General features: G+C 46.9%; 1 protein-coding gene across 2 annotated transcripts in view; it reads right to left on the reverse strand.

The window, feature by feature from the left end:
- Positions 1-18,649, reverse strand: part of SLC24A3 (solute carrier family 24 member 3) — a 495,689-nt gene that overhangs the window by 114,493 nt on the left and 362,547 nt on the right. For both annotated transcript variants that reach the window (XM_045885360.3, XM_064572768.1), the window contains exons 4-6: positions 16,449-16,523; positions 13,192-13,276; positions 12,704-12,807 (exon numbers count right to left, since the gene is read on the reverse strand). In XM_045885360.3, the coding sequence (XP_045741316.2) occupies positions 12,704-12,807; positions 13,192-13,276; positions 16,449-16,523 (264 nt within the window). The remainder of the gene's footprint in view (positions 1-12,703; positions 12,808-13,191; positions 13,277-16,448; positions 16,524-18,649) is intronic.

Consider the following 18,649-nt stretch of genomic DNA (forward strand, 5'->3'; position numbering starts at 1 on the left):
GTGCTGCTGCTTCCAGCCACCATTCAGTGGAAGAGCTGGGAAAAAAGCAGCCTGATAGGGAGAATTTCCTTTTCCTTTTCAAAGCTATTAGGGTGTACTAGTTTTCTTTTGGTTTGGCAAGTTCACCAGACTGGTTCGTGGTGAAAACTGAAGCTTTGACAATTTGGTGGTTTTGAGTTGCTGGAGAAGAGGATGAAGCATCAGGTCTCTAAACAGAGACTCCACAGGTGGATGTCAGAAAGCCTGTGCTGGGAAGAATATCTTTTCAATGGCAGGCTCATGGAATTGGACCTGCATCTCTTAATGGCAGTCAATATAAATTGCTAAAAATCCTAAAAATAGGTTGACATCAGCTTCAGAAACTCACATGTTGCTATTACATTCTAACACCAAAACTACATTTTTTTTTTTTAAAGATTTTATTTATTTATTTGACAGAGAGAGACACAGCGAGAGAGGGAACACAAGTAGGGGGAGTGGGAGAGGGAGAAGCAGGCTTCCCGCGGAGCAGGGAGCCCGATGCGGGGCTCGATCCCAGGACCCTGGGATCATGACCTGAGCCGAAGGCAGACGCTTAACCGACTGAGCCACCCAGGCGCCCCCCAAAACTACATTTTAAATAAAGAAAGAAAGGAAAGAAGGAAGGAAGGAGGAAAGGGAGGGAGGGAGGAAGGGAAGGAAGAGAGGGAGAAAGGAAGAAGAAAAGAAAAGAAAGGGAAAAAAGAAAAGATCTTTTTTGCAGAGAAAGCTTAGTAAAAATTCTAATTGGAAAAAGACTATTTAGGCAGTGGATTTAAGTGATGTAAAATTTTATAGAGAAAAAGCTAGAAATAAACACAGGGTGAAGGTCTAAACATCAGACAGCTGTAGTTGAACTGGGTGAGTATGGAGCTTTAATTAAATCTGATCAATCAAGCACTTCATACAGATTTGTCTCTAACCATTCCATAGTATCTTAGGGTTCCCCAAATCTAAGACCATTGCAAGATTGAGATGAAGTCAATGAGGTCTGTTGCTTTTACCTGGTATTATCTGCCTGTCAAAAATCAGATGCCACAGGCAGTCATGCAAGGAGGTGGGAGCATGGACTTTTCTGTGAAATAGGTGTGGGCCCGAGTGCCTGCTCTGCCATTTCCTGGCAAATCCCTGATATCTCCGAGCCTGTTTTGTCATTTACCAAATGGGGGTAAATTTTACTGTATTAGTTACCTACCATGTGTAACAAACTACCAGCAAACTTAGCAACTAAACACACACAAAAAACGGTTATTATCTCATGGAGTTTTTGAGGGTTCAGAATTTGGAAGTGGCTCAGCTGGGTCATTCTAGCTCAAGGTCTCACTAGGTTGCAAGGAAGATGTTTGTTGGGGCCACAGTCATCTGATAACTTACAGGAGCAGAAGGAGCTGCTTCTAAAGTGGCTCAGTCACAGGGCTGGTACACTGGGGCTGTTGGCAAGAAGCCTCAGTTTCTCCCCACATTGAACTCAACACAGGGCTGCTTGAGTATCCTCACAACATGGCTGCCTCTTCCCCCAGGACAAGTTTTCCAAGAGAGAAAGGGAGGTAGAATCTCTCATGCCTTCTATGGCCAGCCTTCAAAGCCACACACTGCCTTTTCCACAATACACTATTGGTTACATGGGTTATCCTTGTTCAGTGTGGGAGGGGAACAAAGAGGCCAGAATACCAGAAGTGGGACACCATCTTGGAGGCTGGCTACCACATTTGTCAAATGTCTTCATTTCTCAAATTAGGGGTAACTATACCCTGATGTTTATTATGAGGAATAAACAAGAAAATGCACGTGTTGTGCCTTGCTCTCAGTAAAGCCTATCCCCTTTCACTAGGATTTAGGCCAACTTTCATTTGGGGGAGACTAAAACAGCAGGGTACACTCACTTTAAGCACCACAGAGAGAGTCTGGAAAGTAGGGGAAGCTCAGCCTGAATAGAAATCTGTCAAATTACAACTCAAAAGTAACACCTGAGAGAAGACTGTGAGAGGCAGACAAACAAAGAGGCCTATCTATAGACAGTCTCAGTTTCAAATATTCCAACCTGTTGTTCATAATAAACCACCAGACCACCCAAGCAAATTCCAAATTTTCAGCACTTGAATGACTTTCCAATTTAACTCTTGCACCTGGAAGTGGCATAAGCCTTGGTCAGACCAAGTATTCCAACATGGGCGAAGGAGGAAGGGGAAATGGGCCCCTGAGTGGGGGAGGCAAATACTTGGGCTTGGGACTAGCTAATCAGAAAAGTCTCAGCAAGAGGGGAATGCTGAGAATTTGAAGGATAAAAGGATTTAGAATAAGACAAAGAGGAGAAGGTGGCTAAGGCTAATGGACTGCATACTCTTTTAGGAATGGAACCAAGGCTGAACAAAAAGGGGGTGATTTGATGTGAGGATACAGAGCTGGTGAGAAGTGAGGGAGGGTGGGGGGGCTCCTTGGGGAAGTTCCTCAGAGGCAGCGATTGGGGGTTTTGAGCCAACATCCAAAGGCAGACATGGTGGGGACCCACACTTGGGTGGTATTAGAGATGTTGCCCTTGTGGCATTAGGCTGGTTTAGAACCATCTAACACCTCGACAGACCTAGGTTAACATGCAGATTTCTGTGACGTTTCACCAGGGAAAGTGCCCCCAAGTATTTCCCTAGAACACTGTCCTGATTGCAACCAAACCCCTCACTGGGACCTTTAGGAGCCGGCCCTGCTTCACCCCTGGCTCTCCCCCAGGTCCCCCTCTCCAGAAGCACTGCCTTCCTTTCTGTTCCCCCAAGTTGCCCCTTTGTTCCCATCTCATGGCCCTTGCATGGAAGTTGTCTGGAAACATCCTAGATCTTTACCTAGAACCTCAGCCCCAAAGAATCCTTTGTTCCCTGCAGCAATTTGGTTCACAGCTTTGTGCAGAGAACACGGAAGCTTCTCTCAGGAAGACTCCCGTGGGCCTTCAACCTGGCCCCTGGGCCTTCACAAGTGGTACAAGCAAAACCAAGCCACCCAAGGGCTCCAAAATAAATGTGTTTCTGAAAAGGAAACCGACATTTCACCAGGGACACACCTTGCCTCCCCAGGTCAAGTAAGAACTCACCTGGCTATCCCTCTCAATCTTTCCTCCTTTTCCCTGAAATAGAATGGACTCCCCTAAAAGAAAGAATATAGGCCAAGGACAGAATGGGCTGCGCAAATCAATCAGGGGCAACCCCAATCAATGTGGGGCAGCAGGACGGCCAACCTTCTGCTGCTCTGTGCTGTGGAAGGTCCCTGCACCATAGCAGTGGTATTAGAGAGTCTTGACGTCCATTTCATCCCACAACACATTTCAACACCTGCTGTAGTCAGAGCATGTATAAATGCAGCTCACAACAGAGTCTCTGTTGCTGAAAGGAGACATCATCTGGTTTTTCACTCAGAGACAGCCCCCCAGGCTGCCGGTCTCAGCACTTTCTATAAAAAGTTCTAAAACAGAAGGAGTTAAAGGAAACCCCATACATGTAGACACTTTGAGACCAGAAAGAAGAGCTATCTGACAATCTGGGAGGGCCTCTTCTTTCAGTGGCAAAACGTGTTTTTCTACAACCTTCCGCCATGAAAGACCCCACATTGCTTTCCTCTGCTGGTTTTTGTTCCACAGGGATTAAGGATACACATTCTAGAACGAGACGGCCTAGTTCTGAATCCCAGCTCTGCTATTCCTGGATGTGTGGTCTGGGGCAAGTTTCCCCACCTCCCTCTCTGGGCTCAATTTTCGCATCTGTAAAATGAGAAAAACAACAGCTACTCTATGGGGTTGATGGAAGCATGAACTGAGTTTATATCTATAAAATTTTGTATTAACTCAGATGAAATCCCAGTAAAGATGAGCTGTTAATACTAAAACAGTCTTTAATTGAAAATAAAAATAGGTGGTAGCTGGAAGCAGAAGAATGTTATATATAATTAAAAAACAAGGAAAAAAAGGCAAAGATGCTATGGGGAACCTAGAACCCATGTTTTTAGCAGCTGCATGTCGTGGTGATCAGAGACAGAGCAAGGGAATGGAAAAATAAGGTTTACTGTATAATGACCAAGATCTTGACATGATGAAGGCCAAAGGTCTCATGTTGTCTAACAGCTGACCTAGCCCTGAATCCCCCCATTGGGGACTACTGCATCAAATACCCTAATTCTCATTTTCCATGCCCCAACTATAGCTACTGTATGATCTTGGTGGAAAAAAAATCACAAATAAAGCACACCAAAGCCATTTTCTTCCCCAATCTCCTGGAGAGTGGCAGCTCATGTCTATCTACTATGGGGAAAGAGAGTTCCCCCTTCCTGCCGTGTAAACATAAGCTGCCCTTTGGTTGAGTCAGGGGGAGGAAAGCCCCAGGCCAACCTTTACTCCATCTGACTTTGCCTGTAAAAGCCAGACATTTGGTACATGAGCTCTCTCATTGCCCCAAATGGTCTGCATGCTATCTGGAAAGGTTAATGACATTTGTTTATTTCTCACTTGGAGATTCAGGCTCAGGTCCAATCTTAAGGTTTCCATTTAAATGCAGAGTGATATTTCCCCTGCAGGAAAGATCAGCTGGATCAGGAGGGCATAAATGTCTTACTTCACATAAATAAAAGGAGATTGGCCTGGAATAGAAAAGAGTGAACTATAAAAGTGTTTGGTCATATTAAAACAAAAAAGGGCAAAAAGATCCACAAAATTTTCCTTGGTTTCTTCCTCCTGCTTCCTCAATTTTCAAGTTGCAAACTGAGTCCTAATGAATTAGCAAGTAGAGACAGGGCTCATTGGGAATTCAGAGAACCTGGAATAAAGACACCTGCATGGTACTGCAGCCTAGTATGATCTAATACAATATCCCAGCTCTATCTGGACCCAGGGTATGTAGGGGAAAGAAAATGATAGAGAAAATGGTGGGTCCAGCCACAGCACAGTAAATGCTGGGGATTTCAACTGTTCTTATCTGACTTCACCAAATGCAAGATCATGACAACCATCAAGGAAGTCTATGGAGCTCCCAGGTGTCAGCTGTAAATTCACAAAGACTGAGGTTGACATGAGATGGGCAGTGCCATCCAGGACTCAGGTGTCACTGCATCTGAGGTCCTAGAAGGCGCTAATCAGGCTTTCACCCCAAATGACACCAATAGGAGCAGTGGCTCTCTAAGACAGTTGGGCTGGGTTGCTCAGGCAGGCTGAGTAGGGCTGTTAGTGACAAAAGCTGGCCAGCAAAATGGCTGGTGAGTAACAGATGGCTGATCAGACTTTGAATTAAAAAAAAACAAAAACCTCACAATGTATTTTGGCCCCCTTACCAAGTTTCTAGATCTGACACACCAGGGTAGACTTTAGAATACGTTAGATAACAGGCTGGCTATTCTTTGAAAACAAACTCTCCTCAGTTCTCATGACCAATTTGTACTCGTTTGTATTGCCAAGACCCATTTACATGGGTCACGACCAAAATCCCGAATCTTCCACGATTTATCTCATTCTGTCACCCCCATTTCCAATTCATCAGCAAATCTTGGCACCAACTCCAAAAATATTCTACATCTAACAACCACTTCTTATAGTTGTTACTGCCCCAAATTCAGCTCATGCTTCACCACAGACTTCCTAACTGGTCTCCCTGCCACCATCTATCTCCATAGGGTGCCTTTCCCCCCAGGGTAGTTCAAGTAAATTTCCCTAAGTATAAATTAGGGAATGTTACTCTATAGCCTACAACTCTCCACCAAAAGCTATATACTTGGGGCAGAACTAATCACATTTTTAGTTCTGGGGAGAAGAAGAAAATGGGAAGGTGGTTCTTGATTACCCTAAGCCAACTGGGTTACTCTAGTTCCTTTGCTACAATGACTGGCTCAGGGGTGGTCAGGTGACCCAACTTGGCCCACTCAGATTTTTGTTTGATCATGCCAGGTGGGGGATGAGAGGTATGGTGGGTAGAGAGACATTCTTCTCTTCTGGTCAATGTGATGTGTGTCTATGAGTCATGAAACCACTACAGTCATCTTTTGCCTCGAAGGATAGTCTGAGGAAGGAGCCAGAGAAGGTTAGTGATAAGATAATCACAGAAAGTGGGCTGGAGCCCTGAGCAAACCATGCCTGATATCCATTTTCCTCTGTATTTTCAGAGACACCGATAAAGTCCCTTCATTTAAGAAGCCAGTTAGAGATGAGGATTTTTTGTTACCTGAACCTGAAAGCCTCTTAACTAATCTACATGTGGGTCCAAGAATGGATCTGATTTCAGGAGATCATTTCAAGGAGGTAGAATAAGCCAGAGACAAGTGCCATAAGCCAAAGTCAAAGGTAACGAAGAGACCTGGGATGAGGATGCAGAGGCCATCAAGATGGAGCAGTGCAGAGGTGGGTGGGTGACTTTAATGGAACTCGGGGCTGGGAACAAGTGTGTGTCAGGGGGAAGATCAGGTGTGGAGTCCTGTCAGTACCTGGCCTTGTAGGGGCATTGGGAATGGGCCAGGGAAAAGAAATGACCAGGAGACAGTGAAGGCTGACAGCCAGTTATAGGACTGGGGCATCAAGCAGGGATAGTTCACATTGCCTGGGCCAACTGCCCAACAAGGGCTGCCTCTTGCCCACGGCCAAGCGTGGTCCACGAATTTGAGCTGAGCTGAGCCTGCAGATGGGGCTCAAGCAGGTACATCTGCTCTTCTGAGTTCAGTTGGTCTCAAACTAGGTCTAGAGATTTGCTTTCGAGCAAGGTCCTCCTGAGGCAGGTGGCCAGCTGATGTCACTAGGAGAAATTCTTATTTCACTGGAATGTGATAGATCCAGGGACTGCTCCAGATAGACCTGACTCTAGCCTTTGTTTCCTCCCACACCACAAATTTTGCTCTTCTACTCACTGGATCAAATAGTAAAGCATCCTGCATCCAGGGTGAGGCCTTCGGCGGGACCTGCCCCTCTAGTACTCCATGAATCACTCTTGTGTACTTTCATCTCCCTTTCTAGGAGGAATTACAGACCTCTAGCCCCTGTTTCCAGGGATGTGTGTGGGGCTTTTCATTCTCACCTGTTTGGTCCCTCAGCCTCTTGGGGAATCTGGATGCTCCTCAGAACTGGAACATGGTTAAGTGATGTGTTGGGTTTTGTCTGGAGAATGATAAGCAAGGAACCAAGGTGGACAGGGTAAACCGGGTGGTCTGTGGGTCTCCTACTGTGTTTATCAGCCTGAATTCTCCAATCTGTTTAGTGGAAGTGAAGGTCCAGCAGTAGATGATGCCATCTGATTATAAGAGAATCTTCTAGCCGAGTACTGGTTGGGCTGAGTACTTCCAGCACCCATCCCAGGGCACCACCATTGTGCGGACAGGTCCCTTCTTTGCATTGTCCCCAGCTCCCACACTACCCACTTCTGGAGAACACAGAAATGCTAGAGATAACCATAATAATGCAATAACAACATCTGGGGAGTTTTAAGTCATAGGCTCCCCACGAAGAAGGAGAAAGGATTTTACAGTCAGCCGATGTGGGCTCTAATCCAGGCTTCACCAGCTCAAGGTAGCCCCTCTTGTACCAGGTACCCTCTCCCTTGATGTAAATGATGATAATACTGTCTTAAAATTCAGTAGGTGTATTTCTACAAATATTTATAAAGCACATTGTGGTGCCTGCACACTGGGAAAGTTTAATAAATGAGAGGGTTGTGTGTGTGTGTGTGTGTGTATATATATATATGTATATATATATACTATATATATAACATTAACATTAAACCAGATTGAAATTATATTTATTATATAATTATACACATATATATATACATATATATATAAAATTCGATCTGGTTTTTCTTATTTTTTTCCACTTCTCTGCTGAAATTCCCCATCCATTCATTTTTTTCCCATCTGTCCCTATTTAAGATAGATACTTTAAATTCTTTTCCGCTAATTCTTGTATCTGTATCATCTGTGATTTGCTTCTGCTGCTGCTTTTCCTTGGTTATGAGTCCTATTCCTGCCTCCTCACAGGTTTTGGATTTTATTATTGCATCCTGGAAATTATATACAGAAGAAAAGTGAGAATTGAAGAATGATACTGATTGTTTCTTTCCCCCAGAAATGTCAAGTTCTGCTCTCATCTGCTGGCTAAAGCAAGGAAGTGATTATTCAGATTTCAGCAAGTGTTCATTTGACTGGGGCTGATCTGTGGGTCACCTCTGGTCAGCCCCACCTCTCCCACCCAGCTTATGCAGGAAGGGGTAGTCTCCTAATTCTTAGGGTTGGATTTGGGATTCCTCGATTTGGGTGACTGGGAGAATGTGAGAGACTGTGCAGATGGAATGATCTCTTTCTGCTTCTCAGTCCTGCCTTCATTTGTGTTTTTCCCAGCAAATTTGGGGGTGGGGTGGAGAGGACTATCATCCTCTGTTGAGCATATTATTATTGTACGTGATAGTATTTCAGACTCCAGGACATCCCAGCTATCTCCAGTACCACCAGTAGCTCGGCTGGCTTCATCTCTGCCCCACAAAGTTCTGGATCTTCACATCCTTTTGCTCTCCCTGCATCTAGATCTGCCAGGACTCAGATCACTGATAGAGGACTCCTCTATCTGGAAGTCAGTTCATCAAGTCTCTCCTGCCTCCACTGTTCTCTGATGGTCTCATATACGAGTATGATTTTTATATTATCCAGATTAGTTTTTGGTGTTCCCATGGGAGCCAAGGTCTTCTGCGTCCTAACTGGAAGCAGCAAGTACCGAGAATGGTAGCTGCTATTTTTAGCACTAGAGGAAATTCCCTAAATGCAAGACGTCCTGGCCCTGAACTCTTAATAGTCAGCCTAGTGCCGAAGCTTGTGTTTCATCCAGGAGAGTTGAAAATGAGACCGTGCGGGTGGCTTATTTTTAAAGACTTAGTTGAGTTTCTAGCAAATGCTTTATGGGCCGCACTCCTATCTCTTTACCTTTACCATTTCGGGTCCTTCCAGGGCCCAGCCTCTATGTCTCTTTGCTTGGGGGTTTTCTCCCAAAGTCCACCCTGCCCATGTCCAGCAGGAACAGTCCTTACCAATGACTGGAGGAGGCTGGTGGATAAACAACCCGGTTCCCTTTCTCTTGGGTTGGATACCTTAGAGACCTGTGTTCTAGACAGTCTCCCATTCCCCCAGAAGAAGTAAATCCCAGCTGCCCACAGAGGTAACTTACTTGCTAAACACACTTTCCTTGGCTACCTTCTCTTCCTGGCCTCACTGACTCCCTCCCTGGCATGTCCTGGGGTCACCTTTCAGATCAACTCCCTGCCTTGGAATCACTGCCTAGATTCTCCTGTGGAAACCCAACTGAAGGCAGGCTTCAATTCAGATGTGCAACCTCTGGGTGCTACTTGGGTTTGTGTAAAGGGGCCAGCATGGATAGGGTGTTATTTGGAGCAAGGTGAAGTTAGCCAATGTTAGATGGACCTCTCCAGGGAACATCAGGCACATTTCGAGAATGCCAGGAGTGCTGATGCTGGAGTTCTTTATTATAAACTGGAGCCATCTGCCGGCCTGTAATAAACGGAATATGACTGTCCTAATCTGGGATGCACTTAAACTGTTTACTCTCTCTTGGTGGTTATGTCTTTAAAGCCTAATATGCACTGGATGATGGATTTAAATTCATAAGTACATTTTTTTTTTTTGCAAAATTGGCATGAAGTTCTTGCCACACAATATGCAAAATACATTAGTATGTTGCATCGAGAGTTGGTGTTCTCTCTCTTATTATTTTTTGTTTTTAAATAAAGCAAGCTTGTACCACAGCCCCGTACGCGTCTTGTGGGGATGCCAAGAACTGCTCTAAAAGCCACTTTCTAAGGAGCAATTTTCTTCTTGTCCCTTAAAACTCCCCAAAGCACCTTAGGCGAACACCAGAGCGCTGGGTATGTTTGCAAACTGCAAATACGGCAGACATTTAATTACATCGAATTCATCAGAACCCTAATTGAGACAGGAACTCAAACCTTACTGCTTAATTACTTTGATTTCAGATGAGTAACAGACTTGGTCATGAGCAGCCCTTCAGGCCAGAATACATTAGAAAGAGGCCCGTGGGCCCTTGCGGGGAATTCTCCCAGCCAAATGAAAGTGTGGAGCCACATAAATAACCATGCTAAGTGAGACCCATGATTGGATTTATTAATCAGTTCAATTCCCAATATCCATCCCTTGCTGTGGTGTTCCACTGCACCGGCCCCACCACCTGGGAATGCTTCTCCGTGTGTAAGGCAGGATTTATTTCTCACCGAGTTTTCCTTTCCCTCCCACTGATGAGACAGCATGGAGGCGAAGCCCGGTCCTCTGAGATCGCTCTTCTATCAACATCTCCTCATTTTTGATTTTCATTTAGAACGCCTTCTCCCTGACCTTCATTCCCTTCCCCACCTGGCCCCAGGGGGATGTTCCACCAACTTCTTGGCCAAATGATCACAGTGACTTATGGTGGGATTTGGAGGTGAGGACCTCATGGATCCTTATTCTTTTGAGAGCTGATAATGGTATCTTTTATTGAGCATTTACCAGGTAGGCTGACTCCTGCTTAATGCTGAACATGCTCTGTTTCACCCTTATGGCGATGCTAGGTGGTAGGTGGGCTTATATCCTCCCGCTCCATAGATTGGGAAACAGGCTCAGAGGAGTGATAAAGTCACTTCTCCAAGTTTTCATGGCCAGCAAAGGGCAGAGTCTGGATTCAAACCCAGGCCAGTCTGAGTCCCCGACCCATGTTCTTTCCAAAACATAATTTGCTCTGTCTGCAAAGACTTCCAGGATTCTACAAACTGCTGAAAGAAGAGAGGTGGATGGCCTTAGCAACCTCCAATTGGGCACGAGACAAGGAAAACCAGAAGGAAGTGCTGTGGCATCCAGAGTCATCATGCAGGCAACTTCTAACAACATCGTGGCGGCTACTTCTCTCCAAGAGATGAGCTTGCAAAGACCTTCCAGGTGGGGGAAAGTGACTGAGCACTTCAGCATGTGCTGAAGTTCAGGAAGCAATCTGCCTTTTAAGCAGGTGTTCTAACCAAGGCACTGATTAACCGCATTGCTAATAAATTATGAATACAAATGAATGCAAGCCACTTCATATGTAATTAGTTGCCTGGCATTTACTAGATACCTCCCTGTCATTTGTTTCATTTCTTTATGTTACTTCTCCCCCTTTGGGCTTGCCTTTCCATCAAGCCGCATGTACAAATGACTAATGCACTAATGACAACACGAATAATGGCCGGGCTAATAATCATACTGCTCATGGTGACAATGCTAATTAAGAGAGTGTGAACAGCAATAGCCTCTTCTGCAGGATGTGACTATTCATCTCCGCAGGGCAACGAGAAGACGGCCACAAGACGAGATCCACGCAAGTGTACCAAAGGCAAAGACAGAGACTGGTTTTTTGGTTTTTGGTTTTGGGGGGGGCACTAACAATATTTATAAGAGGTCTAAAAAAACACCATATTGTGGGTCCACAAAATCTAAGACTAGAGATGATGGATCAAAAGGATGAGAAAAAATAAAATGTCAGTAGCAAATTGGGCAGAACTCAGCCACCACGTATGGACACACCTGTGGGCTCTGGAGCCCATTCCTGGAGAGATCGAGGTGTCCCTCTGCCTGTCACCCAGAAGCAGCCAACTCATCAGGCAACCTGAACTAATCAATGGGCATGAAATGATGGCATTTAGAAACAGGCAGTGAAGAACAGCAACGGTGTCCCAGGTGCCTCCTGCAGAGACTCTCCAGTTCGAGTTAGAGAGACGGACAGGGTGGGCGCCCCTGGCTGGCTGACTGGACAGCACAGGGGCCCAGAAAAGGGTGTGGAAGAAGGTTCAAATGGTGCTTTCTTTAGCCTTCAAACCAGCCAACACCTTTAGCAGGACCCTGTGTCCTCCACAGCGAGGGAGCTGGTTAGGATCACCAGGCTCTTCAGTAATGCAAGCGGAGTGCCCTAAACGGGCTTCTAGAAGGTGCTTTTCCTAGAAGACATTCAAAGTCTGGCTGTCTGGGCAGAGCTCAGGATCAAAGTTCCTGTGAGGGAATTAGGACGTCGGAGCCGCAAACCCTTGGGTGCCTCAGCCTCGCCGAGGCTACCATTGAGCCTTGCACTTAGGTGACTTCTGGGTGTCTTCCCAGGACTTTCCAAACAGACACCAGACCCCAGGTGCCCCTGGAAGTAGAATAGCCTCCATAGACAAAATGCAGGCATGCAAAGAACCTCAGGATCCCAAAAGTAAGCTAAAGTAACCATGTAAATAAATTACTTGATGGCTGTCGCAAAGCTGTCCTCTGCTGTGACAGCTACAAATGGTTTTTAGCAGAAAAAAATCTGTCGTTTCCTCTCTCTCTCTTATCTGCTTTATTGCCAGTGAGTCAAAGCCATACCTTAAATCTTTTTAGGTCATTTCACTTCAGATCATGACATTCAAAATGAGCTTGACACCTTCAGATTCGTAGCCTGCACCTTCAGGCTGGTTAATTATTTATGTGGACCTGGGTGCTCTGTATGCCATCAACAAGGACACCAAACAATGGTGCCTGACATTTTCCAGTCCCAGGTGGGCAGCCTCCTGGGGCGTGAGATCCCATGTCACTGCTGCCCAAGACCATTGGCCCCCATGCTGACGGCGTTCCCGCCCCACCTCCACGCTGTCCCCTCCGAGCCCACGCCACGTTCTGCCGCTGGCCTTACCTGCCCAGCAAAGAGCCCACAGACACCGATGATGCACAGGATGTTGAACACCGCGGAGCCCACGATGGTCCCGACTCCCACATCACCCTTGGTGATGAAGACCCCTGAAACAGACCTAATGTCAACCGGGCTGTTGTGGCCAGTTGCATTCTAATGTGGGCGTGGGGTTGTTTTCACAAATGTTAGTTAGACAATTCTCAGGGTCCACGGGAAACGGCCGAGGATGGGAGAGAGTTTTAAAATCTGCACTGGGGCTATTGTTCCATGGAGGCATTGGCACAGGAACTGGGACACATTCATGCAAAGTGAAACTGTCACTTGAGCAAAATAGTAACAGCAACCACAGAGGGGTGGGAAGATGGTGTTCTGCTCCTTGGGGTCTTGAGAGTCTCATTTCCTATTAGCCAACCTGCTGGAAGCCTTTCTGTCCCCACAGTCCTTGTCCTTAAGAGAGGGCAGGGCTGAGATATCCCAAGGTCATCACCTACCTATGACGGATGTGAACAGCTCTGGGGCCGAACTGCCTGCTGCCATGAACGTGGCCCCGGCCACATCTTCACTGAGGTGCAGGCGCTACAGAGGAGCAAGGACAAAGCATAGGTGAGTTGGGATTCCCCTGGGAACAGAGGCAATCATGACTCCTGAGGTCCCGAGCTCAGGGCCTCCCATAACCTCCCCCGTCCCCCACAACTGGCCTTTCCTGCACCATCCCCTGCTGGGACACAGCTCCTCTGGCCATCCTCCTCAGGGGCAGGATCAGGGAGAGGGCTGCATATCTCTGTGAGTTAAAGGCTCTTGACAGATCTAGGAATCCCCAACCCAGAAGCCCCAGGTGTTGTGCAGACGACAGGGGGGAGTGCGGTGGGTTGGTGTGAGGCACTATGGGCATCTGCCTCCTTTCTAAAGGGTGTGCCACTCACTTCCCTCCATGTTGCCAAATAGCCTTACTTCTTAAGAGATGGCCAAATCCACATTTTTATGCAAACATCCTGATTTTTTTTCAATACTATGCATATCCCAGGCTAAATGAGGTAATCAGTTTGCAAGTCTTGATTCTAGGAGGTTACAACAGCTTTGGGGGTGGAGGGGTCACCCTCCTGAAACCTACTTTTCATCATTAATGCAGTTAGGAGAATAGGGGGGTGGGGTTGAGACCGAGTGGAAAGGATGAGGTGCCCTGTCAAGATGTCCTGTACAATGAACCCTCCAGGTTACTCTGTCTGTTAACCCAAAAGGTGATCTACAAGAAGATGAGACAAATATATATATATTTGAGGCTGGTCAGGGTGTTTAGCCTTTCTGCATTCAATCATGACCCAGAACGTAAGCTGCTGGCTGTCAGTAACTAGCCTGTTCCCTGTTGGGTCCCAGCCAGGAGATGCTAGTCTTGAATGACAACAGTCCCTCTTCCCAGCGCACGGGCAGCTGCACTTCCTTGCTCAGCCATGGAGGGGCAGCATGGCCTTGGCGTAGGCCACTGGCTCCCTGGACCAGCAACAGGCTGCAGTGGGAGCCCTAATGGAGCTCTTTGATCTGGAGTCCTGGGGATCCCTCACTCTGGACTGAACAGCTCAACTTCACATGCGACTCTAAGATGGAGGTGCTGATACCTCAAGTTGAAAGCTGTGGCTGTGAGGGGTGCAGGTGAGACCCCGGACATGAAGTCCCTGAAGGTAACCTAACACAGAGCTCACACTCATTGCTGGTCAGTCAAGACTTGCCAGGAGCTGTGAGCTTGGGACTGCTGTGTCTGTTCCAGCTCAGGGTCCATCATGGGCATTAGACATAGAGTCCACACCTTGAGCTCATTTCCAGTTCCTCTCTCTCTCCTTCAAACACTGAGTTTGCTTCTTCCCCCAGGTTTCCTTACATCCCCTCCTCTCTCATCTCTAATTCACTTGGGCCCTGGCAACAGCTTGCTGATGCTCCGAATCACCAGCTCGGGAGGAGTAGGGTCTTCCTGCCTCTGGACGCCTCTATCTATCAGAACATAGTTGTCAAGAGCCTTCCCGACTCCCTCCTGAGCCCTGGTAACCACTGATGCCCTAGCCTCACCTTCCCCAGGGTTCCTCAGAAGCCAATTCCAGTCCTGGGTTGTCCTCCCATGGTTCCGGAGCTCAGACTCTCCTCTGCACAAATATCCTTCCTTGAAATGTGTTGCCTTGAAATGTGAAAAATGCCTCCAAGGGCTGCTCCACTCCTGTCCCTGAACAAGCCCCTCCCTTACCCCCCACCCCAATCAAGCTGTCCCTCCCCTTTCCTCTCTCTCTACTTTCCAACTTCACAGAATTTCATCCAGCCCCCTGTGTGCCTCATCCCGGAGCTGCTCTGTGCCTTATGGCCTGTGGATGGCAAGGACCATGCTCTATTTCATATCATGTCCTCCCCAAGGGGGTGTGCTCACAGGTGCTACGGATTTCCTCTATGGAGTAGAACACCTCCTGACAAGAATACATATGTACATGTCTATGTAGGGTCGTAAATTTGTTATAAAAAAAAAAAGTTGTGTGGGAAAGAGAGTAGTTTGCTTTGCATAATGAATAGAGCACCACGTGGTGGTATTTCAGAGATCACAAATTACCCTGGTTACGGGTGCTTCAGCACCTCCCCTCCTGCTACATAAGGTGACCCTGTGCTCAGGTGACATTGCTTGGGACAAAGGGCTCCCACACGTGCCCACTGTCCATCTCAGATGCCACCTCATCGCTCTCCTTCTCCTTCTGCCCAATAAAGAAACCTCCTCCCGGGGCCCCTCCAGGGCTCCTGTGGTCTGATTCTCTTTTATTTATTTAAAGTACAAAAACCAAACAGATTTCTAGGATGTAGAAGAAACTGCTTAAGTGAACGATCTCCAAGTGTGGTTTCTGGACCAACAGCCTCAGCATCACCTGGGCACTTCACAGAAATGCAACTTGGGTCCTCTGCTGCCCCCCAAGAACTAATGAATCAGCCATTCAGGGGGGTGGGGGTTGGGGGGAGGGAAGAGGAAGAATGACCAAGGGGGAGGATGACTGAGAACTACACGAGGACACGAGTCCCAGATGGGAGGCGTGTCTGGGAGAGAGCCTTTTGGAAAACAGGATTCTAAATTAAAAATAAAGTGGAAAGCTTCCGGATAAAGGAAACTACATTTCAAAACAGACGGAGATGAAAGAGGCGAGAGAATGAAAGTGTTCTAAATATGCTGAATATTTTCTGATGAAAGGGCTGTCATTTGGTCTTCAACCTGACGTTCCCCAGGCTGAGTGAGAACAGAGTCCCTTTCCTGTTCTCTGTGGCCAGTTCTTTCATTGTCTCGCTTCTCGGGTCTCTGCTTGGCACATTTCTGCACATGTACAGAGAGGGGCAGGGTGGTGGAGGTGTGTGGCTGAAGACCTCTGGCTCTGCAAGGACCCCACGAGGGAGGTCACGGATGTGGAAGGAAACAGAGGAGGGGAAGATGGGAGATGTAGAGGTATTTAAAAGAGGAAAAGAGAACAGGGAAGTAGAACACAAATATCACCACGAGTTGTCAAACGGAGCAGGGAGAGCTGGCCATATGGGTGAAAGCCCAACTATGGGTCAGAACCCTGATGTTCTAAATGGACTGATGGAGTTTTGTGCTAATATTGTCAGTCGCTCAGATGCATGCTGATGTCTGGTGCTCCTGCCCAGACATGAAGGGCTCCCCAGGACCTCCATGAAGGAGGCTGGAGCAGCACATTGCACCCCCTGCCCAGACATGCTGAGAATATACGGCACTTACCTCACAGATCTTTTCCAAGGAGGGGACGAAGAAGTCGTCACACACAATGGCTAGCGCATAGAACATGTACATGGCCTGGAAGAGAGGAAAGAAGGGGTTAAAGTCAGAGTCAACGCAGAGCCATAGGGTGAGGGCCTGGCTACCCTCTGCTTCAATAACACCCTCTGGTACCATGGACACAACATCTCACTCAAAGTACAAAGACTGCAATGCCTGGGAGGCCCTCCGTGATCTCACCTCTCCTCTGACCTCATCATCTACCACTCTCCCCCTTGTCCACCAAACGTACTGTGGATGCCTGCCTCAGGGCCTTTTCATATGCTGTTCCCTCTGCCCAAATCACGCTCCCCTCAGATGACCTTGGCTCACTCCATCATGTCCTTCAAGTCTCTGGTTCAATGTCAACCTAAGCAAGGGACTGGGACTCCGCTCCCTCCCATTTCTCTGTATCCACCTTATCCTGATTTGTTTTTCTTGACATATTAATTTGTTTGTTGTCTGTCTTCCTCACTAGAAGTCCACGAGAATATGGACTTTATCTTATTTATCCCCAGGACTCAATAATATATGTGCAATGAAGGAATAAATAAACGAATACTTCAAGTGAGGCTGTTCACTGTGCTGTTCCCTGCAGGACAAGCTCTGCAATCTTGCTTCCTGTCAGCTATGACCAGAGAAACCCTGGAATTCTACTGTTTGGCCATAAATTACCTCTCTACCTATTTAACTCCAGGTTTCTTCTCTAATTAATAAATTCTTATTTGGATTCCATTCATTGTTGGTTGACCACCTAGCATCCATCCTTCACTCCGTCCTAATGGGACCCCAGTTTCATTCCAATATCCACCGTATCCCCTGGGAAGGTGACTCCACCCATTCCTCCAGGAGTAGATACTGACTGGCCAATCAGTATGCAGTGTTTCCCACTGATGGTGCAGGGGTGGACACATGACCTGGGCTGGCCCAATGAGACAGCAGGAAAGGTCTTTAGTCCTTGCCAGTGGGTGCCATTTCTCAACTTCTGGCACTGGTTATGGACAAGGAAGCTGGAAGTCCTGACTGCTCCTGGAGGCCATATTGAGGGAAATTGGACATGAGATGAAGTTGACCCTGAGTAACTTAATGCCATCACCAAGCCATTGAGCACATGGTGCTGGAGCATGCCTGCCTCTGGACTTTGTAACAGGGCATTCAGGCCAGTCTGATTTGGAGTTTTCCTGTTACTTGCAGCCCAAAGCATCAAATGGGTACAGTGGGTCATCCTTCAAGTTCCAGTATCCTCAGCAGTGACACCACTTTCATGTTTTCATCTCTCAACATCTTTTCCTTTTGAGCATTGCTCCACCAGACAGACCTTCAGTCACACATTCCCAACCTCCCTCAGCACAGGGTGCAGGCACATGACCCAGGCTAGCTGCCCGGATACTCCATTCTCTGTCACACAGTGGTGGGTGGGCAAAAGGTCTGCAAGGGGCCAAGGAGGGATTGACAGAGAAGCTGGGAGAGAGGGGCTCTCTCTTTATGAGATATAAACACCACCCAAGTCTGGATCTGTCCAAGAATGCAGCTCACATAGTAAGAAGACCATCGAAGAGATGGGACAGACAGACAGACACACACACACACACACAGATACATATATACAGACACACACATTTACACAGATAGACACACACATTCACACAGGTGCTCAGTGACACCACATGAACTCTGGACCCAGCTCAGTCTGAAGCCAAAGTCGACTTTCCAATTTCATGAGCCAATAAAATGCCTTTTACACTTAAGATGACTTAAGCGGAGTTTCTGTCACTCACAGCTGTCCTTCATGAAGGCTTCTGTAGCAACCCAAGCATGAAATGATCTCTCTGGCCTCTGACTCTTGGTTGTTGCACTAATTTAGCCACCCCTCCCCTACTTTATGAACTTGTTTTCCTTTTCACACTTATGTGCTTGGGCTCTCTGACCAGACTGTAAAATTCTAAAATGCATCTTACCACTTGATTCTGTGGAAATACCAGATGAGTGCACAAAAACATATGCAGTGGGGATATTCTCTCCAAAATGCTCACTATAATAAATTATAAAGCCTAACAAAATATACAATAGGGGATTGGTTATATAAACTGTGGTTCTTCATTCAATGAAATCCTGCTAAAAGAGGTTATTTAAGTCCACAGTTAAGAACAAGAAAAGGAATTTAC

This window comes from Mirounga angustirostris, unplaced genomic scaffold (assembly GCF_029215605.1).
Source record: "Mirounga angustirostris isolate CCGP_5_RB_7025 unplaced genomic scaffold, mMirAng1.0.hap1 SCAF_10, whole genome shotgun sequence".
NCBI classification, from domain to species: domain Eukaryota; kingdom Metazoa; phylum Chordata; class Mammalia; order Carnivora; family Phocidae; genus Mirounga; species Mirounga angustirostris.